The sequence below is a fragment of the Coenobita brevimanus genome, chromosome 8 (genome assembly GCF_032717465.1).
Source record: "Coenobita brevimanus isolate Jiangsu-jjx chromosome 8, ASM3271746v2, whole genome shotgun sequence".
Classification (NCBI taxonomy): Eukaryota; Metazoa; Arthropoda; class Malacostraca; order Decapoda; family Coenobitidae; genus Coenobita; species Coenobita brevimanus.
Window position 1 is genome coordinate 1,636,649 of NC_136961.1, and position 24,022 is coordinate 1,660,670.

A 24,022-nucleotide genomic window follows, 5' to 3' on the forward strand; every position below is an offset into this window, starting at 1 on the left:
ATTTAGGCAAGTATAACAACATGTGATTTATTACTAATAAAGGTGCTCACCATCCACTCACTTGATGTAGTGTTACTCTCGGTTGCCTGCCCTTTTGTCACTTCTTCTTTTCTTCCTGCCTCTTTTGTATTTCTCTCCTTCATTCTTTCCTCTTCCTTCTGTCTACGGGTAACTACACTGAGTGACAAGCCAAATGGTTTCCTGTACACCAGGAAACCATTTACTATGCTGGGTGGTATCCTTATAACCAAGTTATGGCGCCTGGTGGTTTAGTGGGTAATTAAGGCGCTCCAACAGGATTGATCCAGTGAAGGTTTATATCCAAGGGATAGTTGGGGTTTATTGCTCGTGTAATGCCACTCAGGGATGAGTGAGGCTGGTCACTCTCATCTTAAATGTCAGGACCAACTTGCCTAGCCCTGAGCTCCTACGCTCCTCATGGGGCAACACTGGATGAGATGATGGATGGGATGGAATGGGTACTTCACTTCACTGACTGGTCATGGTACTGCAGATGATTTTTGACATGATTTTCATATATTGTAGTTGCCGTTATGATTTTATTTCCAAATTACTCCATTTTATGTAAAGATTTTGGGCCCAAGCATTTTAGATTTGAGAGTTTGCACTGTATCAGTTTTAGAATAACTAGTTTGTTATGATGCTGAGTTATGTTGTTATTGAGACATAAATTTGTTATGATGAGTTTGTTGTTGGTGGATGTAAATTTTTTGTTATGATAAGTTATGTTAATATTGAGAAGTAAATTAATGCTATGCTGTATTATTTGTATTGAGAAGTAAATTAATGCTATGCTGTATTATTTGTATTGAGAAGTAAATTAATGCTATGCTGTATTATTTGTATTGAGAAGTAAATTAATGCTATGCTGTATTATTTGTATTGAGAAGTAAATTAATGCTATGCTGTATTATTTGTATTGAGAAGTAAATTAATGCTATGCTGCATTATTTGTATTGAGAAGTAAATTAATGCTATGCTGTATTATTTGTATTGAGAAGTAAATTAATGCTATGCTGTATTATTTGTATTGAGAAGTATGAGACATCAGCTGCCACATTGTTTCAGTGTTTAAAAAATATGTTGTCCTTAATCTAGACATTCTGAAATTGGATATTAAGATTTGAAATTCTCCTATAACTTATTGTTTATGCCAGATATTTTTTGTCTTGGCGTATACTTCTATGACTTACTCTTCCTCCCAATCATCATCATCCAGACCTTCTTCCCTGCCCTAGGGTGGGGTGAGGTAGGGTCCAGAGGAAAATTAATAGAATGAGACACTAACCAAAGCATGCCAATGTGAATGAGCCACACCCCCATTCACCCACCATTATATGAGTGTGGTAGGGAAGGTATATGGAAGAATTATTATACAGAAAGTAAGAGAGATATCAGAAGTCCTAGTGAGTGATGAACAGGGTGACTTTAGGAGTGACAGAGGATGTGTGGATCAGTATTTGCAGTGAGACATATAGTGGAGAAGGCTTGTGAGATGGACTATAAGGTGTTTATGGTATTCATGGATCTGGAAAAACCATATGACAAAGTATTTAGAGAAGGATTGTGGAAGGTTTTATGCATGTACGGTGTAGATGGTACGCTGCGAGGTGCCATTGAGTTTTTATGATGGTACTGAAGCATGTGTAAGGGTTAATGGGCATCTAAGTGGATGGTTCACAATCAGTGTGGGCGTGCGACAAGGTTGTGTGATGTACCCATGGTTGTTCAATATATATATGTATGGGAGAAGTAAAAACACGAGTAATGGAGAGAGGGATGGCGTTGGTAATGAATGGTGATGGATGGAATATTTCACATTTGTTGTATGCTGATGATGCAGTACTACTTGCAAATACTGGACAAGAATTTGGTAGGCTAGTGCAGAGTTTTGCTGATGTCTGTGAGTGTCGTGCCTTGAGAGTAAATGTAGAAAAGAGTAAAGTGATGGTGACTGAGAGAGGTGACTTCAGTGTGATGTTACAGCGAATGGAGAGAGACTGGAAATGGTGAGAGAGTTCATATACCTGGGTACAGTGACAGAAAAGAGAGGAAAATATGCAAAAGAAGTTGAAAGTAGAGTGACACAAGGAAGAAAAGTAGCTGGTGCTATGAAGGCCTTGATAAGAAACAGAGGCTTGAGTGTTGCAGCTGCACGAGGCTTACATGAGAGAGTGTTAGTGTCAATTTTAACATATGGATGTGAGACTATGGTGTGGCATGAAAATGAAAAGTCAAGAGTAAGAGCAATGGAGATGGTACTGCTGAGGAATGTATGTGGAGTACAGAGGGTGGAGAGGATACGAAAAAATGTGATTCGTGAAAGATGTGGAGTGAGGAAGTCGGTGGACACCAGAATCGAAGAGAGTGCCCTGAGATGGTTTGGTCATGTGGAGAGAATGGATAACAACAGAGTGGTGAAAGAGATATATCTGAGTGAATTTGAAGGAAGGAGGAGGCAAGGTAGGCCAAGGAGAATGTGGAGAGATATGGTGGATGAGTGTGTGAGGAAGGGAGGTTTGGAAATCAGTGAGGCTAGGGGACTGACAAGAGATTGAGCTGGCTGGACGAATGTTGTGAGGAGAAGTGCATGATCAGGGATTTGGCACCCTTTTTTAATGTGACAACATTCATAATGGCTCTATCATATAGGTATATGTGAAGCTACAGAGAGTGGTCAAATTTTGTGGCCTATCCAATGCAGCCAGGATTTTGAGGGCTTGAATGGTGAGTGAATGGAAGTGTGGCCCACTGACTTGGGCAAACTTAGGCTGTTTGGATGTAGCTTCTCTTCACCCTGCCCTATGGTGGGAAAGGAGGTCTGGATGATGCGGATGATGTTGATGATGATAATGATGATAACAGCAATAGTAATAATAATAATAATGATATTACAATACTAACAACAAAAAGTACACTAACAGGAAATAATCAACTTACTTTATACCTAGGCATCTCGGTCATGCCTTCCTTCAGTGCCTTAAACTTCTCTGCAGACTTAATGAAGCTTGAACTCTGCCGGTTCATCTTGTTGCCAGAGTCATGCGACTCGTCTTTGTGTTTGGCCATCACCTTGTTGATATGCACCAGCGCCATCTGGTCCTGAGCCCGGTTCTCCGCCGAAATGGAACCCAGGCGGGTGGGGTGTCCTGGGCCACTCCAGTGTGAGTTTGATAGACCCACTGTGGTTGACAAAGATGGGACAAGAGTTAGGTATATAACAGGAGTGAGGATAGGAGTAAGTTATATAATACGAGTGGGATATAGAGGATGACACGGCTGGCGGAGGGAAGAAAGAAACAAAGATACCATTAGACATAATATTAACCCCTAAAGTTCTATGGCTGATGATCGTAGGCCTCAGAAAATGTGTGATAAAGCCCTATGAACGACGATTGTGGAGGGGTCACAAAAAACTGGATAGCTGCGACACCACCTCTTTGATGACAGCAATGGTGCCTAAACTAAAATATCAGGTGGTGTGAGGCATGAGCTGGACCCCCCCTTCCTCCCTAGGCCATCTATTCATCTCCCTTTGCCCCATTGGATCCCACCCTCTGTGTCCCCTCCTACCCAAACTACCCCCCACACCCCCTCTAGACTATATTGGGTGTGTGTAGCGGACATATTCCCTCCCTTTCCTCCCCTCCTGATGACCCCACCACACTCCCTCCATCTCCCTATTCCCCCTTATTTCTCAAGACCATCCCATTCTCGCTCATAGTGAGGAGTAACTTTTTTTTTTTTTTTTTTTGACAATCATGCAGTACCCATCGGACACATATGAATTAATTATACATTTTCTGGTGCGTAAAATCAAGCTCTTCAAATCTACAACACCAAAATTTATCTTCGGTGCAATTTTTTGTTTTCTCTGTCTCTCTATATGCAAGAGGTAACCATTTTTATTTTGATGTCCTTTGTCGGTCAATATTGTAGTAACCATTAGGCATATGAAAGATACGTTTTCAGGTGTGTAAACTGAAGCTTTTGAAACCTATCTATCTATCTATAGCCTGACGCCCTAATCCCGCAAAGGGTGGCCACAAACAAAATGCCTCCAAGTCACTCTGTCCCCCACCATTTGACTGCCCTCCCACCAACTCACTCCCCCCTCCCTCATATACCGCTCAACTCCATCCCTCCACCTCATCCTCAGTCTCCCCCTCCCTCTCCATCCCTCCACCTCACCTACATACACCCTCTTAGTCAGTCTTTCAAAAATCGGACCCTTTTTGTGATTCTGGGGATACGGGGGCTGGGAGAATGGCAGTCTTTAGGGGTAAATAGAAAAATGGATAGTGCCAAGATCTCTCTCTCTCTCTCCCCTCACCACTCACAAACTCACACTGAGCCTCTATCTTGTATCTCTCTCCCACCCACAAATCGACACTGAACCTCCATTTCCTATCTATCTACCGGTATCTATCTACAGCCAGATGCCATAATCCCATAAGGGGTGGCCGTTTGTCTTGGAGTTAGGTGTTTTATGGGGAGGGGCACTAACCCTCCGCCAACCCACTTGTTCAGACGTAGGGCCTTGATCTTACTTGAATATTTGTCCAGAACCGCTCGACTGTTGCCATCGCACTTCACCACCAGATCCTTGTCGTCAATTCTATAGTGGTCCAGGAGTCGAATGGCACGCAGTGCTGCCTCTGGGTTCGCATATTTGCAGATCCCAAAGCCTGAAAAAAAATACTGTTAGAATAAGAGACTGACATGGAGAGACAGACTGACAAATGAGGAAGGGAAGGAGCATTGTGGTGTGGATGTGGAGTTACATGGAGAGACAGACTGACAAATGAGGAAGGGAAGGAGCATTGTGGTGTGGATGTGGAGTTACATGGAGAGACAGACTGACAAATGAGCAAGTGAAGGTGCATTGTGGTGTGGATGTGGAGTTACATGGAAAGACAGACTGACAAATGAGGAAGTGAAGGATCGTTGCGGTGTGGATGTGGATGTGGCGTTACGTGGAGAGACAGACTGACAAATGAGGAAGTGAAGGATCGTTGTGTTGTGGATGTGGATGTGGAGTTACATGGAGAGACAGACTGACAAATGAGGAAGTGAAGGAGCGTTGTGGTGTGGATGTGATGTTACATGGAGAGACAGACTGCCAAATGAGGAAGTGAAGGAGCGTTGTGGTGTGGATGTGGATGTGATGTTACATGGAGAGACAGACTGACAAATGAGGAAGTGAAGGAGCGTTGTGGTGTGGATGTGGATGTGGAGTTACATGGAGAGAGACTGACAAATGAGGAAGTGAAGGAGCGTTGTGGTGTGGATGTGGATGTGACAGGAAGCATTAAGAGAAACACACTGAGGTGGTTTGGCCATGTGGAGAGGATGGAGAGTGAGAGACTGATGAGGAGAGTGCATGTGAGTGAGGTGAAGGGAGGGAGAGGGAGGGGAAGACCAAGGATGAGATGGAGGGATGGAGTGGTGAGGTATATGAGAGAGGGGGGTGTGAGCTGGCAGCAGGGCAGTGAAATGGCTGGGGAACAGGGTGACATGGAGGTGATTTGTTTGTGGCCACCCCTTATGGGATTAAGGCGTCTGGCAATAGATAAGTAGACAGACAGACTAGGACAGTGTATGAGTTCAGGTGTAGGGGAGGAGGGGGAGATCGAAGATGAGACAAAGGGGTGAGGTGGAGAGGTATATGAGAAAAGGTGGTGTGAGTTGGACAGATGGCAGCCATGTGGAAGAATGAGAGACTGACTAGGAGAGAGTATGTGGGTGAGGTGGAGAGGAGGAAGGGGAGGGGAGGCCAGAAGCTGAGATGGGGGGATGGGGTAGAGGTGAATGAGAGAGGGGTGTGAATGAGAGAGAGAGGTGAATGAGAGAGGGGTGTGAATGAGAGAGGGATGTGAATGAGAGAGGGGTGTGAATGAGAGAGAGGTGTGAATGAGAGAGGGGTGTGAATGAGAGAGGGGTGTGAATGAGAGAGGGGTGTGAATGAGAGAGAGGTGTGAATGAGAGAGAGGTGTGAATGAGAGAGAGGTGTAAATGAGAGAGGGGTGTGAATGAGAGAGGGGTGTGAATGAGAGAGGGGTGTGAATGAGAGAGGGGTGTGAATGAGAGAGAGGTGTGAATGAGAGAGAGGTGTGAATGACAGAGAGGTGTAAATGAGAGAGGGGTGTGAATGAGAGAGAGAGGTGAATGAGAGAGGGGTGTGAATGAGAGAGGGGTGTGAATGAGAGAGGGGTGTGAATGAGAGAGAGGTGTAAATGAGAGAGAGGTGTGAATGAGAGAGAGGTGTAAATGAGAGAGGGGTGTGAATGAGAGAAGGGTGTGAATGAGAGAGGGGTGTGAATGAGAGAGGGGTGTGAATGAGAGAGAGGTGTGAATGAGAGAGAGGTGTAAATGAGAGAGGGGTGTGAATGAGAGAGAGGTGAATGAGAGAGGGGTGTGAATGAGAGAGGGGTGTGAATGAGAGAGGGGTGTGAATGAGAGAGAGGTGTGAATGAGAGAGGGGTGTAAATGAGAGAGAGGTGTGAATGAGAGAGGGGTGTGAATGAGAGAGGGGTGTGAATGAGAGAGGGGTGTGAATGAGAGAGGGGTGTGAATGAGAGAGGGGTGTGAATGAGAGAGGGGTGTGAATGAGAGAGAGGTGTAAATGAGAGAGGGGTGTGAATGAGAGAGGGGTGTGAATGAGAGAGGTGTGAATGAGAGAGGGGTGTGAATGAGAGAGGGGTGTGAATGAGAGAGGTGTAAATGAGAGAGGGGTGTGAATGAGAGAGAGAGGTGAATGAGAAAGGGGTGTGAATGAGAGAGGGGTGTGAATGAGAGAGAGGTGTAAATGAGAGAGAGGTGTGAATGAGAGAGAGGTGTAAATGAGAGAGGGGTGTGAATGAGAGAGGGGTGTGAATGAGAGAGGGGTGTGAATGAGAGAGGGGTGTGAATGAGAGAGGGGTGTGAATGAGAGAGGGGTGTGAATGAGAGAGGGGTGTGAATGAGAGAGGGGTGTGAATGAGAGAGGGGTGTGAATGAGAGAGAGAGGTGAATGAGAGAGGGGTGTGAATGAGAGAGGGGTGTGAATGAGAGAGGGGTGTAAATGAGAGAGGGGTGTAAATGAGAGAGGGGTGTGAATGAGAGAGAGGTGTAAATGAGAGAGGGGTGTGAGTTGGAGACAGTGTACACAGACAGATTTAAGTCTGACGTACACAGATAGATACAAGTGTGATAAAGATGTAAGGAAGAAAAATACAGTATTCTGGGGAGCAACCCTCTGCTATTTATCTATTCGTTTTTGTTTCTCTTCAATGGGGCAATCTTGAGGGCGTCTGGCATTTGGTTCCTTCCTTACTGCATTTAAAAAAAAAAAAAAAAAAAAAAAAAAAAAAAAAAAAAAGGCAGCACACAATAAACCTGACTCAGTCCTGTAAAAAAAACACATCATGATCATCATCATCATCATCATCATCACCATCATTCTTCATCATCATTATCATCATCATCATCATCCGGACCTCCTTTCCCACCCTAGGGCGGGGTGAGGAGTAGCAATGTCCAGACAGCTCAAATTCACCCAGTCCAATGGGCCACACTTCCATTCACTCATCATTCAAGCCCCTGTAATCCTGGCTCTATCTGATACACCAAAAACATTCACCACGTTCTGTAGCTTCACATAAACGAATCCGACAGAGTCAATCCGGACGCTGCCACGTTAAAAGGGGTGCCAAATCCCTGATCATGCACTTCTCCTCACAACATTCATCCAGCCAGCTTGATCTCTTGTCAGTCCCCTAGCCTCACCGACTTCCAAACCTCTCTTCCTCATACACTCATCCACCATATCCCTCCACCTTCTCCTTGGCCTACCTCGCCTCCTCCCTCCTTCAAATTCGCTCAGATATACCTTCTTCACCACTCTAAACAATAAAAACACAATCATACACACAGTGGGAAGAGGAACACGTGTACTATTTATATTCAGAGATAAATGTATTGAGAAAAATGCTCACACACACACACACACACACACACACACAAAACTAACCAACCAACCAAATATACTAACACCATTAATCATAACTTTCTGTGTGTGTGTGTGTGTGTGTGTGTGTGTGTGTGTGTGTCTGTCTGTCTGCCTGTCTGTCTGTCTGTCTCTCTTACCTAAAGGAGCTCCCCACGCCCCTTTCCCTCTCTTCCACTCTATGACGGGCCCACACGCCTTCAGCAGGTCCATCATCAGGCTTCCCTCCAGTCTGTCCGAGATATTGCCCACAAAGAGATTGATGGGTGGGCCTGATATGGTCTTGGTGCTGTAAGAGGAGAGCCACGTGTGATTTAATAATGCAGAACAAAAGATTGAGAGAGGGGGGTGTGAGCTGGGAGCAGGGCAGTGAAATGCCGGCAGACAGGGAGACATGGAGGTGATTTGCTTGTGGCCACTCCTTACGGGATTAAGGTGTCTGGCAATAGATAAACAGAGAAAAAGATTGTAGTGTATAATTATTCTATCTATCTATCTATCTATCTATTGTTGGACATCTTAATCGCCCCCATGTCGCCCTGTCCCTCGCCATTTCACTGTCCTTCCCCCAGCTCACATCCCCTCTCTCTCATATACCTCCCGATACCATTCCTCCACCTCATCCTCAGTCTCCCCCTCCCTTATGGCTGACACCCATTTTTTAGTTCACATTTCCTGTCTCTGCACTCCCTCCATCTACCTACTGCCAGATGCTTTGATCCAGTAAGGGGAAGACACAAATGAATCCTCTCCAACACACCCCTCTAATCTCAAACGAGGTGCTATCCAATATTTTCTGGACCGGGATCGCGACGTCTAAATGGGTTGTAGCAGCGTGATGCATCTCTAAGTGGCAGTACTAACATGCATTGTGGGTCAGCGTGCCATGTGCCACAGAGCTAGGCAGACGTGGGAATTAGTGACATTCATTTGTTTGCTGTCGTGTACGTATCATCTGGCAATTTTCGAGATGGATATAAAAAAGGAACAGCAAATTTGCATCAAATTTTGTGCTAACCTCGGGGAAAATGCAATGGAGACCCTGGCAATGATTGAACAAGTGTTTGGTGAGCAATCTCTTCCTTGGACACAGGTGTTTCAGTGGCAGGCACGGTTCAAGGCCGGTCAAACATCAGTTGATGACGACGCCCACACAGGGAGGCCCTCAACCAGCACAACTCCTCAAAATGTCACAAAGATTCAGCAGCTTGTCCATGAGGATCGACATCCAAGAATTCACGATGTTTGTGAGGATGTGGGAATTGGCTGTGGAACATGTTAGAGGATTCTCACTGTAGCATTGGGTGAGACAACAAAAGGCTGCTTCACAATGACAACATCCCGGGTTCACAGTGCAAACACCCAGCAGTTTTTGGCCAAGAACAACATGGCTATCGTCCCCCACCCTCCTTATTCACTGGATTTGGCCCCTTGTGACTTATTTCTGTTCCCGAAAATGAAGATCAAGCCGAAAGGGCATCGTTTTGATATCAGTACGACATCCAGAGGGAATAGTAGGCGGTGCTCAACACTCTCATAGAAAAGGACCTCCAGAGAGTATTCCAGCAAAAGAGGAAGCGCTGGGACCGGTGTATCAAGGCACAAGGGAACTGCTTTGGGGATGATGGTGGCCTATAAGAGCTATGGTGAGTTTTCAGTTTAATATAGCATTAGTCCAGAAAATTTTGGACAGCACCTCATACCCCTCTGCACCCCATCCCTCCGCCTCATCTTCAGTGTCCCGTCACCCTTGCCTTCTCTGACTCACTTCAGTAAACTCTCCTTGTCAGTCTCTCATCCTCCATCCTGTCCACATGGCCAAACCATCTCAAAGTCTTTCTCCCACTGTTTTCTCTCAATTTACAACAGATAAGCCAGTACCAGGGGCCCAGTTAAGTACTACCATTAGAGTGAAGTGTGGCAACAAGCATGGTAACCAGCCACACAACCATCACTCTGAGGCAGGAAACATTCACCCACACAAACAGTCTCTTGGTGATGCTTTTTCTGAATGATCTGTACAATGTCAAAGTCCAAGCTGACACCCTCACACTGTTACAAATCTTAATACAAATCTCAAATTTCTCTATTTTCAACAGCTTCAAGACAGTACAGTAAATGTCCTTCAATCCGACCACCAATAATCTGAATATCCCAATACTCTGAATTTTTTAAGGCATAATTTTTAAAATTTTCTGGGCTATTTTTTAATTTTTCTGGCCTTTGTCTAAGGATTTGCTTGGACCTGCTCTCTGACTTGAATGTACAGTTGGAGAAATTTCCGCGCGGGACACTGTGTAGAAGGCAGCAGGAGCGACAAATAATTTGATCTGGTAACAGTCTTGGGGGTAAAGGAGGGGTGGGACATGCGGGGTAGGCGAGGGATTGGGGGGGTTGTGGGGGTAGCTGTATGGTGGGAGGGATGAGAGTGGGGGTGGCAGAGTGTTAGGAAGAGGCTTAGTAGCCATTTAATGTCATAACATAATTTGTTTTGATTTTAAATGAATGTGTTTTTATGATAGGGAAAAACACGAAACAGTAACAAGCTATAAAGTGATGGTTCATGACATGATGAAAAATGGTCAGTTCAGTGATCATGCAAGGCTGATATAAACACAAAGACATCACCAACACGTAACCTTATATAATGACTTGTCCCCCTTCTGTATCTATAACATCCCTATTGTAACACAGACTAATATCATATGTTTAACTCAGATACGTCTCAGAAAAGTTGCTCATACATTCCAAATTGTAGGCTAACGTAGATATGTAGCGTATGGAAAATACAGTACAGTAAAATCTCAAATTTCGACAGTTTAGAATTCGATGATTTGAATTTAGATGCATTTTGGAGTAGTCTGCCTACCTCACTTTTCGATGCAATACCGCGAATTTCGATGCTGTCACGGGCTTCATAAGCAGAAACAGTCAAAGATCATCACCTTCTTCAGGCCAATTACTAGGGTGTTGCAAGATATAACCATCCAAGAGGGTGAGGAGGAAGAGGTTGACACTGCAGATGTCCAGATACTCAAGGATGATTTTCATATTGAGGAATTTGGGTTGGATACCTCCACAGAGGAGGCTACTTCAACTAAGTGGTCCACCCCTGCCACACACCACCAACACCAGCCAGCCAAGTGATAATATTCCATAACCCAAGGTTAGTACTGTACTGTACAGTGTGCTGTAACTACTGTAATAAAAACTGTGACAGGATACTGACAAATTGTAACAAATTTTGCTGTATTCTACAGTACAGTATGGCAATACAGTGCAGAACTATAGTTACTTAACCATATTTATAGTTTACAGGGAGCGTGGGCAAAAAATCATGATTTTACATAGTGAAGTCGGGAGGCCCTGGACCCAAATTGATTTTTCCCATAAGAAGTTCAGTTTAAATTTCGATTTTTTGAATTTAGATGTGGTTTTTTGGTACATATGTCCATCGAAATTTGAGATTTTACTGTACAGTGTATATTATATTCCATTTCTTCACTGTTTCAGTCAACCATTAGTATTTTTTACCCCAAAAGGCATTAGAGTATGTCAGATTTTAAGATAAATGTATCTTCGTTAGCTGTCAATGTGAATTTGACGTATTTCCTAAATCGTAAGCACATGCTGGCTGCTTGTCACAAACTAATTTAAGCATAAACCAGACCCAGACGTTTTCAGGTCAATCAACAGCTTCTGCGTATGTGTGTGTTGTGCAGTGTATAATACTGGGTCTCTCGCTCTCTAACTCGGTTTACTTCACTAAGGATAATCATGCAATCGAATATGTGCATTTGGAAATCCATATTCTAGCCATTTATGAGCGTAAGTGCATATTCCTACTTTTTGTTTATTTATTCGGCATATTCTTTTAAATTTCCTGGGTATTATAACTTCTTCAACCTGTAATAATATTTAAAGTCATAATATCCATCAGATCATAGTGAATTATATACTGCTTAATTGGCTGTGGTTGGGAAGGCCGTGACTTGATGGTCAGTAGACAGCAGCTGAATGAGATGGATTCGTGTATCACCACTTGACTCACCAGAGTCTGAGACGCATGCATGGCCTGTGACTAATAAGTAAAGAATATACAGTATATGCATATACAGTATATATATTCTTTGCCCTAGTCCCTGGTGAGGTCGGCCGCTCTTATATGTTGTCGTCAGTAACTTCTGTTCACTGCGTCCTCTTCCTCCAGGCCTAACTGCCTCATTTCTTTCTCAATTCCATCTCTCCACCTACAGTAATCTTTTGTCTTCCCTTCATTCTTCTCCTTTCCACCTGACTCCTTCATGCCACCCTCACAGGATCAAATTCCACCATCCTGGTCATATGCCCATACCACCTCAAACGTGCCTGTCTTGCCTTCTCCACAACTGACACAACTCCTGCCTCTGCTCTGATGTCATTATTCCTCCTCCTCTCTCTGTGACACTCTCATCAGCCGTCGCAAGCACCCTCATCTTTGTCCTCTCCAGCTGCTTCTCTTCATTCTTCCTGAACGCCCAGGCTTCTGCGCCATACAGCAAATTAATAGCAACTTTTTGAAGATGGCTTCAGGTCATTCCTCCATCTTCCTCACGCACCCCAAAGAGGGGCACGTTCCCCAGTTTGGAAAGCACTGGTTTACAAGAACATTGCCAACTGAGTGCTAACCCAACATAGTCATTTGTATTGACACATTCTATCAATGACGTTTTTTGCTCTTGGTTCAGTTACTATTTGTTTACCCAGATAATCGTTAGAATGCGTCGTACTAGAATGATGCATGAAGTTTATCATAAACTCAGTAGAAAAGAAAAGTTGGGTTGAGAAACACTTCTTGTTTAAATGTAATGGGACAAACGAGTCCTTCCTTCAATCTAATTCCCAGAAAGAATTATTATTCAGCTATATTCTCCTCAACTATTAGTTGTATAAGACAATAAGTACAGTATGTGATATTATCTCTTAGTGTGTGTGGAAGGAGTGGGCAGAGAGAACTGCCTGCCAAAATTTAATGCGTTTGGGTGAGTGTGTGTAATTCACCGGGTCGGTCAGGATAACGTTATTGGCGTTGTCGTCAGCTCATTACCCTCCAGGAAGAGAGCTGAGAGCTCATATAGTCCGATCTAGGGCAAGGTTGTGACCTTCACACCCGCACACAAACATTCCCTTCCTGAAGAGGTACATTAACCTCCCACTTCGTTCGTGAAACTTTTCGCACCTGATCAGGCGCGAACCCCCATTTTACTAGACGGCAGGCGAAAGCATTACCACTACGCCAGTTTTGTGTGTGTGTGTGTGTGTGTGTGTGTGTGTGTGTGTGTGTGTGGTTAGAATAATGGTGTGGACAGGGCGACCGCTACTGCTAGCACATTTGTAGATATTACATTATGAAAATTTCGTAAAACGTTAGGTGCATGCACAATTTGTAACAATGCAAGTCTTACATAGTGCTGGTAATTCTGTGTGAGTGTCACGTGTATTTTGTCAAATATATCACCATCTTTAATAGCGATATTGTCCGTATTCACTTTAGATGACAACTGAAAAATTGACCGTATCCGTGACCAAAAGGTTACCAGTGTGACTGTATGTAAGGTAATCTACTGCGTGTGTCAGAGAGAGAGAGATTATGCACGTTTAGTATACTCGTATAACCACGCACGTATGCACATAAGCATAAAGTTATAAAGGCCTATTAATATATGAGGGATTGGCCCTAAGAAAGTGTTGACTGGAGTATGCTTAAATTTGTAGTCAGGTATGAAGGCCAGGCTCTTCCATCTGCAAACAGGGTAACTGCCTATACGACGATGAAAGGATAACAAATTACGCCATCAGTCTAAAGGATGTATTTTCCTTATTCTGCCAGCGTTCAGTCTTAACAGTGGTTGACTTATACAATTATAAAATGGACTATTACGGGATGTTAGATTCGGTATTCAATACAAGTTGCAATGAAAGTTACAGTATCTTTGTTAAGCAACTTGCATGAGAAGCAGCTGAAATCAATTCTAAATATTTGTAAGTTCTCGGTCAACAATAGAAAGCTTTCCAATGAGGGGACGGAATGACGGAGGGGAAGGATTAGGTTACGTATTGGCGATACCTGTTTGCTTAGGTACTGAACTTATTCCAACAAATACTGAACCATCATTAGCAGCTTTTATTATTAACAGAAAAATCGTATTGGAATGATTATCTACGCAGAGTTTGTTGACATAATTAATGGCTACTTAACCTCTAACTAACACTCACCTACCCCCACCACCACCCCTCCTCTTCCCCATCACTCACCTTCCCTGCAACTCCCACCCCCTGCTTCATCCCCAGCACTGTTACCAGATCATTTCTGTCTGTCGCTGCTGCTGCCATCTACACAGTGTCCCACATGGAAATTTCTCCAACTGTACCTGCCTGCAACTATTCACGTACAGTTCTTTGCATTTCCAGTGAGTAAAATAACCCATATCATTTTAAGTGTTTATTTAATGACCATGTACATATTTCTAATGTTTTCGGAGGTCTCTCCCAATAGTTCGAAAAAACTAGTGGTCCAAAAGACCCTCGGCCCCCTGCCATTCGGATTACAGGACTTTTACTGTTTATGGATGTAATTAGCTCGTTCTAGCACTTGGTTTAGCTTCCAGCCCATAGAAGAAATCAGCTAAACCATGGCCAACCCCAATATGGGAAATTCTTCACGAGAAAACAAAGCACATTTTATATTAGATTTTACATTATGTTTGCTATTTCCAGACATCTGTGTTCAACTTGAATGAACTCTACAATACAGGAAGGATTAATGAAGGCAACATCTAACACCTCCACTCTCTCCGAAGCTGAATTTAGTTTTTAGAAGTAGGCATCAACAAAACAGAAAATGCATCACTGGATACAAGGGGCTTAGCATCAAACAAACATAAACACTAACCTTGCTGTACTGGCCGGGTTTCCTACAATCAGCTGATCTGAAAAAAAATACCAGGAAAAATGTTATAACGGCTGACTCACTTCCACCTCTGTCTCTCTACCACACTGTTGCATCTTTATCTCTTTTCAGCAAAGTGGAGTCAGTGTTTTTTTTGTCTCATTAACTTTCCTCCTCTTGCTGGCTCCCTCCAACCTCTGTCTCTTCACTGATTGATCTTTATCTCTTTTCTGTTACTACTTCAATGGTCACTTCTCTCCTAACCTGTCTCTCTGCATCCCTCCTCCATTACAGCGTGTGTGTAGCATGCATCTAGCAGCAAATTGTCTCCCTCTGTCCGTATTTCCCATTACCTATGACCTCCAACCTTTTGAACACAATGTCCTAGCATCTCCAAATGAACGGATCTTGAATTTGAATCTATTTTTTTAAAGTTTATTTTTCTTGAAGGGAACAATTATTGCATGTTTGGCCGTTGGTCCCTTCTTCCTTGGCAAAAGAAAGGGAAAGAAAAAAAAAAAAGGGAAAGAAAAAAAAAAGGAAAAGAAAAGAAAAAAGTCTGCTGACACAGATGCACAGATGCTCCCATTTTACAGCAAACATTCCGCAGCTTAACCTTTATTTTAACGGCCTGAAACTGCCACCTCTCCATCTGAACGCTGAATAGTAACAACAGATTACCGGTAATGCTAGAAAAAGGCACTAGTCACGAAGAAGTGCTATGGAGAGGAAGCACACCCATAGTACTGTCTTTTTCTCCCATGTACTATAAGCTGCAAAAGATGAAAATTTAGGCCATGTTTATATGAAGGGAGTATTTAAACCCAAAAATTACAATTAAGCTAACATCTAATGATTTTGTTCAGTGAAGAGAATGGTAGCTGGTGGCGACCATCATCTACTCACATGACGTAGTGCTGCCTACTTCTTCCTTCACCTTTATCATTTTTCTCCTGTATCTGTCCTCCTCTCGTCCTATTTCTCTCATCTTTCCCATCACTTTTTATTACTCTTCTTTCCTTTTCAGGTGGCTTTACATTGAGTGACAAACCTAATTGTTTCCTGTAAGCCAGGAAACCATTTACAACGCTGGGTGGTAACCATATAACCAACCCATAAATGTTCCCTACGTGATGGTTGTGGAGAAATGGGTGGAATATGTTATGAATGTTATGAGAGTAAGCGATAGGATATTGGTAGTGAAAATTCTGTTGGGTAGAAAGATAGCTGCGATTATATCGGCATATGCTCCACAGGAAGGATTGGATGAAGCAGAGAAAGATAGATTTTGGGAAGATTTAATACATGTAGTGGGTGGTATGCGGGATGATGAGATAATGGTTTTGGGAGGGGACTTAAATGGTCATGTAGGTGAAGCAGCACAAGGTTATGAAGGAGTGCATGGGGGATGTGCATATGGTATAAGGAATGCAGAAGGGGAAAGGATACTCGAGTTTGGGGAGGCAACGGACATGATTGTGTGCAACACATATTTTAGAAAACGAGACAGTAGGTTAATTACATATGAGTCTGGGGGAAATAGCAGTCAGATAGATTATTTTCTGGTTAGGAGGGCCGATAGGAGGTTAGTGAGGGATGTTACAGTTATAGGATGTGAGGAGTGTGTGCAGCAGCACAAACTACTGATTTGTGATATGGTGCTTAAAGAACAAGTGATGAAAAAGAGGACTTATGTACCTAGGAGGAAAATATGGAAGCTGAAAAACCAAGTAGTAAGGGATGCCTTCTATAGCGAGTTGAGGAGAGTGGTGGCTGAACAGGGAGCTGTAGACAGAGGCGTTAATGAACAGTACAGAGCCCTCAAGAACAATTTCTTGAGAGTTACTGATGTAACATGCGGTTGGACAAGAGGACCACCAAGACATAAAGTAACTTGGTGGTGGGATGAGGGTGTAGAAGCTGCAATTAAGGAGAAAAGAAGGCTTTTCCGGGAATGGAAGAAGGGTGGTAGCAAAGAGGAATATTTGGCTGCCAAACGTAGGGCTAGAAGAGAGGTATACAGGGCAAAGTCTGAGTCACAGAGACTATTACTTGATAACTTAAATCATGGGGAAAGGAAAAATGTGATATTTAGGGTGGTAGGTCAGGTGAAGAGGGATAATCGGGATATTATAGGTGAGCAGTGTGTGAAGAATGATGAAGGAAGGGTAGTGGTGAACAGCGAGGATATTAAAGATGCATGGAGAGAGCATTATAACCGGTTGTTGAATGAGGAGTCTGACTGGGACAGAGAAGGTTTGGAGCCAGCAAATCCAGTGTCTGGCCCTTGGCCTTTGACTGATGCTGCTACTGAGAGTGAGGCAATAGGCAGGATGCAGGTGGGAAAGGCAGCAGGTGTGTCTGGGTTGACTGCTGAAATTTGAAGGCCTCAGGCGATATAGGGGTGAAGTTAGTCACTGACCTGATAAATAGGATTATTTATGAGTGTGTTGTCCCAGATGATTGGCTGAAGAGTGTAATTGTAAATGTGTATAAAGGGAAGGTGATGCCCTGGAAAGAGGAAATTACAGAGATATAAAGCTTTTAGATCAGATAATGAAGGTAATGGAGAGAGTTTTAGAAGGATGCAGTTTGGGTTTATGCCAGGTAGGGGGACCACTGATGCCATATTCATTGTTCGACAGCTTCAGGAAAAATACATTGGTAGGAGAAGGGATCTTTATTTTGTTTTTCTTGATTTGGAAAAGGCCTTTGACAGAGTCCCAAGAGAGGTGGTGAAGTGGGCAATGAGAAAGCTTGGCTTGGAGGAGTGGCTGGTTAGGGTGGTTATGGCTATGTATGTGGGTACTCACACCCAGGTAAGAGTGAATGGAGATTTGAGTGATGGGTTTTCCGTGAATATTGGCGAGCATCGGGGGTCAGTTTTGAGACCCATGTTGTTTATCATGGTACTTGAAGCCCTTTCACGCGACTTTAGAAATGGACTCCTGTGGGAGTTGTTGTATGCTGATGATTTGGTGTTGATTGCAGAGAACGAAAGGGAGGCGGAGGAAAGGCTTAGGAAGTGGAGAGATGGTATGGGGCAAAAGGGTTTAAGGGTAAATGCATATAAAACAAAAGTGATGATATCTAGGGTTGGTGGTGGTACTGTCAAAGACGAGGGAGAGTGGCCATGTGCAGTTTGCCACAAGGACGTGGGAAGTAATTCCATCTTGTGCGGTGTGTGTGATAAATGGGTGCATAAGAGATGTAGTGGTATCAGAGGTAGACTGCGAGATAATGCTGATTTTATGTGTACGGTGTGTCGGGGAGAGCAGGTGGAGATTGTCAGATGTGAAAGAATTGAACTTGCTGGTGAATCTCTTGAGTGTGTGGAAGAGTTTTGTTATTTGGGAGACATGTTGTGTGCTGGAGGTGGGGCTGGAGCTAGCTCTGTGGCTAGGGTGAGAAGTGGTTGGAAGAAGTTCAGGGAGCTCTTGCCTCTCCTGACACTGAGAGGAGTCTCCCTACATGCTAAGGGGTCTTTGTATGCAGCATGTGTTAGGAGTGTAATGCTGTATAGTAGTAAAACCTGGGCAGTGAAAGAGGAAGATATTCGCCAGCTCAGACGTACAGAAATGACAATGATTAGGTGGATGTGTAGTGCGTCCCTGTGTCCAAGGTCTGAGGGGGCTGGGTTCACGATGGAAGAGATGAGAGGTAGGATGGGACTGGAGTGTATTGGTGTTGTGATGAGGAGAGGTAGATTGAGATGGTTTGGACATGTGGAGAGGATGGGGGATGATAATTGGGTGAGGAAGGCAAGAAGTGTTATTATTGGGGGTGGGGTTATGAGGGGTAGACCGAGAAAGACATGGGACGAGGTCATTAAGTGCAACCTCAGGGTTAAGGGACTGAACAGGGAGGCTGCAATGGATCGTGCAGCATGGAGAGCCGCCATTAGGTGACCAAGGCCGACGCATGCAAGCATGTTGGAGCTTTTAAAAACGGAACGAAACGAAACGAAACGTGTCAACAAGTGGGTTGGCGGAAGGTTAGTGCCCCTCCCCGTAAAACCACTTACTCAAAGACAAATGACCACCCCTTATAGGAGATGACATCTGGCTTCAGATATATACATACAGTAGATAGAAGAGGAATCCTATATATACTCTTTTTACACACACTTGGCTGTCGTAGGTGGGGGTATCCATGATCCACTCACTTGATGTAGTGCTGCCTACTTCATCCTTCAAGTTGTCAGTCTTTGTGTGTGTCTGTCCTCCACTTGTCCTATTTCTTCCATCCTTCCTGTCATTATTTATTGCTCTTCTTTCCACTTGACGTGGCTCTACACTGAGTGGCAAGCCTAATGGTTTCCTGTAAGCCAGGAAATCATATACAATGCTGGGTGGTAACCATATAACCAAATAATGATGTGATGTGGAGCCTACTTTGGTGTCCTTGTTAACTGGGTGGAGAGATGGAAATGCAATGTCCACTCAGGAACCAAACCTCCACATCAATCTCCTTGCCCTGTTGTGGTAAGATGCGGTCGGCCGATTGGGAACATCGGTTCACTGTATGGAATGGTCCTGCAGGGGCGGTTGCTTGCCTGCTGTTGATGGACCTGCTCAATCAGACAGACTGGGGTAGTATAACATCCATCCATCCATCATCCAATCCTACATTGTCTCATGAGGAACGTAGGAGCCCTGGGCTAGGCAAGTTGGTCCTGACATTTAAGATGAGAGTGACCAGCCTCACTCATCCCTGAGTGGCATTACATGAGCAATAAACCCCAACCACCCCTTGGATATAAACCTTCACCAGCTCAATACGATTGGAGCACCTTAATTACCCACTAAACCACCAGGCGCCATAATTTGGTTATATGGTTACCACTCAGCGTAGTAAATAATTAATTTTCCTGTAGTATAACAACAATAAAAAAACATCAGCAACAACAGTGCACTAATTGGCCAAGCTTTTCATCTTTTTGCAGCTTATTTTATATCACTCAGTGGTACAATATGACAATACCATCATACATCCTTTCCACAGCACTTCTTAACGATTAGCATCATATTCTAGTGTTAATCTATTACAGCTTAGATATTCTCAATCTTTTGCAAATTATTTCATGTAGTTTAGTGGAAAAAAAAAAAACTGTGCTATTGCTCTACACCCTTTCAACATTTCTTCATGACTATCATCATATACTAGTATTAATCTATTATATATTACAACTCAGCATTCTTGTCCTATCGCAAATTATTTCATGTTGGTCAGTGGTACAGTAAGACAATACTATGGCTCTATATCTTTTCCACATCTCATCTTCATGATCAACGTCACATTCTAGTGCTAATTTATTACCACAACTCGGCTTTCAAGATGGAGAGATGGCAATTTTTGGCTAAGTTAGGGTAAACACAATATATCAGTCCAACTGTTACAGATATTTTATGAATGGAGGATGCCAGTAATCTGGTGTATGGATTATTTTTTTTTAAATTTGTTTTCCTTCCTCTATTCTATTATTTAAAAAAAAATAATAATAATACAACTTACTTGGTGGGAATGGAGGTACTGGTATTGGTGGCTGTGGAAATGCCCCAGGTGGCAGTACTGGTGGTGCTGCAAACATGCCTTGTGGTACGGCAGCCAGCGGTGGTGCCGGAACACCACCAACCGCAGCGCTTACCGGTACTGCTGTGAGGGAAGGTCGGAGGAAATGGTCCCAAAGTTAATAGTGAGATAATCATGAACTAACGAGGCTACAGAACTGACAATCAATGTACATGGATGGATGGGTTGCCTGGATGAATGTGGACAGATATGGCAAGGTGTGTGTGTGAGAAAGGTATAGCAGCTAATGATGCAAGGGAACTGACAAGTGATAAAGATGCATAGAGAGATGGAAGGTTGGATGGATGGATGGTATGCCAAGATGAATGTAGAGAGATATGGTAAATAACTGTGTGATAAAGTGATGTATAAGAGCTAACAAGGTTAGGGAAGTGCAATCTGATCAAGCTGGCTGAACTAATTTTGTGCAGAGATGTGTATGACACGGGTCTGGCACTTCTTTTTAATCTGACAGTCACTGGACTGACACTGTTGGGTAGGTGTGTATGAAGCTATGTGTGGAGTGTCTTCTTGACTTATCTGGTGGAGTCAGGAGATGATGTGTGGTAATGATGGGGAGATGATGTGTAGTAAAGATGGGGAGATGATGTGTGGTAATGATGGGGAGATGATGCATGATAATGATGGGGAGATGATGTGTGGTAATGATGGGGAGATGATGTGTGGTAATGATGGGGAGATGATGTGTGGTAATGATGGGGAGATGATGTGTGGTAATGATGGGGAGATGATGTAATGATGGGGAGATGATGTGTGGTAATGATGGGGAGATGATGTGTGATACTCATGGGTAGATGATGTGTGATGATGATGGGGAGATGATGTGTAGTGAGTGCAAACAGAATGTGATGTCTGGGGGGGAGGTGGTGTGATTTGCCTGGTGTGTGATGAGGGTGTATGGTGAGCTGTTGTTGACTGTGTACATGCTGCTGAGTTGTGATGCAATGGTGAAGCCTCTGTGGTGGTTTTGTGGGTGTTGTACCACACACTGAGCCACTACAATCTCATACCAGACATTGAGCAACTGTATTTTGGTACCAGACACTCAGAGACTCATCCAACCATACACTGAGTGACTGTATTTGTAATGTTGTGTCATCCTGGAAAAGTGATTGATTTGTGTTGTGTCTGTAGGGGGCTGACAGGTGAATGTATGTAATGAGGCCTCCTCCCTGGCTGTCAGTTCAGTCAAAGCCAATGTGTGAGTTGTGTCTGATTTAGGGGATCTGTTGTGTGTGTCAGTTTGGTTTCTTGTAAATGTGCTGTGCGTATATTGTGATCATGAAGGAACTGTTCTATTTCTACTGATTTTTTTGTGGAGGTCAACATCTCACCTGAGCTGAGGTCAGAGTGTGACTTCTGGAACAAGTGACCAAATACAAAGGCTGAAAGAGACTGAGCACTGTGGAGAGCTGCCATTAGGTGTTGAAGGCTGACACATGCAAGCATGTTAAAGCCTTTATAAATGATATGATAAACGACACAATGAATTGCCTCATGTGAGGTCTGCAGCTCAGCAAGGGTTACCTTGAATGAAAGACACAACATGTCTTCCATCCAGGAACCAAACCTCCACACTATTACTTGTACCTTGCCATGGTGCGATGCTGTCCACCACAAGAGAATATCGCTTCACTGCACAGCATGGCCCTGCTGGGGTGGTTGCTTTCCTGTGGTTGATGGGTCTGCTCAACCAGACAGACCTGGGTCACTTAACAACAACTCAGGCTACCAGTAACTAACTTTGTTCAGCCAAGGGAAATCCCACCACAGTACATTTACTCTAACCAGACAAAGATCCATAACTCCTTTCACCTTGGCTGATGGGGCATTGGAGCAACACTGGAGGGTTGATTTAACTAGTAACCAAAGAGACTCATTCCCACCCCTCATCTGTAATTTATAGAATTTCATGCAGCCATGACTTAGTACGAACTGAAGCAGTGAGAGTGGCTCAGTTCCCTCAGATGCTACCAATGACTTACCAGCTGGGAAGGGAGCTCCTGGCACTGCAGGAGGTGGATATGTCCCTGGCGCCAACACCGGCGGTGCTGCATAAATGCCTTGTGGTACGGCTGCCAGCGCCTGTGCCGGAAGACCGCCAACTGTGGCGCTCACTGCTGTGATGGACGCTGGGAAAGGCACAAGAGTGAACAGTGGAAACATCAGAGCAGGAGGGGAGGGACACACATGTACACTTCACAATGTCACTCATGAAAATAAGCAAGAGGATAGGCGGCAGCAGTAGTAGAGTAACCCAGGTCTGTCTGGCCAGGCAGATGATAATTTAAAAAAAAATATCAGTAGTGGTATTCCTCAGGCTCATGTCCCTTCACCAATGTTCCTACGGCAGGCAGTGGTGACCATCATCCACTCACTTGTTGTAGTGCACCTACTTCTTCCTTAAGTGAATACACTGAGTGACAAGCCTGATAGTTTCCTGTAATCCAGGGAACCATTTCAACTCTGGGTGGTAACCATACAACCAAATAATGGGGTAATGTGGAGCCTCCTACGGTGCCATTGTTAACTGGGTGGTAACACATATGCAGTGTCCATCCAGGAACCAAACCTCCACACTCATCCCTGCACCTCACTGTGGTAAGGTATTCTTCGCTGCAGAGGACCACAGGTTTACTGCACTGGATGGCTCTGTAGGGTTGGCTGCTTGTTTGCAACTGATGGGTCTGCTCAGCCAGAGAGACTGGGGTTACTCAAAAACAACTTATCATACGGATATGAAGCTGATGGATGGGCTTTGCAACATCACTTCTGTAGCACTTCTATGAGATTAGTACCATATTTTAATGTTAATCTCGTTACAACTTAGCACTGAAAATAAACAGATTGCAATTTTAGGCAAAGTTTGAGCAAAAAAAGCAAAGAAGTGAAATAGTTCAATGAGGGATATTTCTTACTCACCTGACGGATAGGCAGCAGTTGGAAAGGCTGCCGATACTGCCAGCCCTTGTGGATAGGCCCCCGGCATCACAAAACTTGGTCCTGAGCCATCCTGCATCATTACTGTAGCTTCTGTAGTGGTCCGGGGTGACATGGTCTGTCTCTCCTCTTTAAACGATCCAATACGTGGTGGCGATGGGGTGCGCACTCTGCGAGGCGGCGGTGAGGGGCTCCTCAGGCTACGGGAGCGCAATGGGCTCCTCAGGCTACGGGAGCGCAGTGGGCTCCTCAGGCTACGGGAGCGATGCAAGGGGCTGAGGCGGCCACGGTGCCTCGGAGATGGGCTGCGTGTGCTTCGATACCTTGGCGACGGACTCCGCAGGCGATGATCCATACGCCTTGGTGATGGGTCTGGAAGAAAAATTACAGTGCAGTAAGATAAATAATGTATGTTAAAGTGGGTACAGGAGATATATTGTGAAACAGTTTGAGTGTGTGGAGAGGATGAAGGATGACAACTGGATACAGAGGGTGAGAGGTGTGAACAGTGAGGGTGGAGTTGCAAGAGGCAGACAAAAAAAAAAGATCCGGGA

At 44.1% G+C, this 24,022-nt stretch overlaps 1 protein-coding gene across 1 annotated transcript in view; it reads right to left on the reverse strand.

The window, feature by feature from the left end:
* LOC145406155 (uncharacterized) overlaps nucleotides 1-23,583 on the reverse strand; it is a 33,224-nt gene extending 9,641 nt beyond the window's left edge. The window contains exons 1-8 of the mRNA XM_080277355.1: nucleotides 23,451-23,583; nucleotides 22,514-22,660; nucleotides 21,863-21,913; nucleotides 20,451-20,591; nucleotides 14,940-14,976; nucleotides 8,149-8,297; nucleotides 4,572-4,709; nucleotides 2,962-3,203 (exon numbers count right to left, since the gene is read on the reverse strand). Coding sequence (XP_080133481.1) covers nucleotides 2,962-3,203; nucleotides 4,572-4,709; nucleotides 8,149-8,297; nucleotides 14,940-14,976; nucleotides 20,451-20,591; nucleotides 21,863-21,913; nucleotides 22,514-22,660; nucleotides 23,451-23,583 — 1,038 coding nt within the window. The remainder of the gene's footprint in view (nucleotides 1-2,961; nucleotides 3,204-4,571; nucleotides 4,710-8,148; nucleotides 8,298-14,939; nucleotides 14,977-20,450; nucleotides 20,592-21,862; nucleotides 21,914-22,513; nucleotides 22,661-23,450) is intronic.
* Nucleotides 23,584-24,022: the final 439 nt, after the last annotated feature.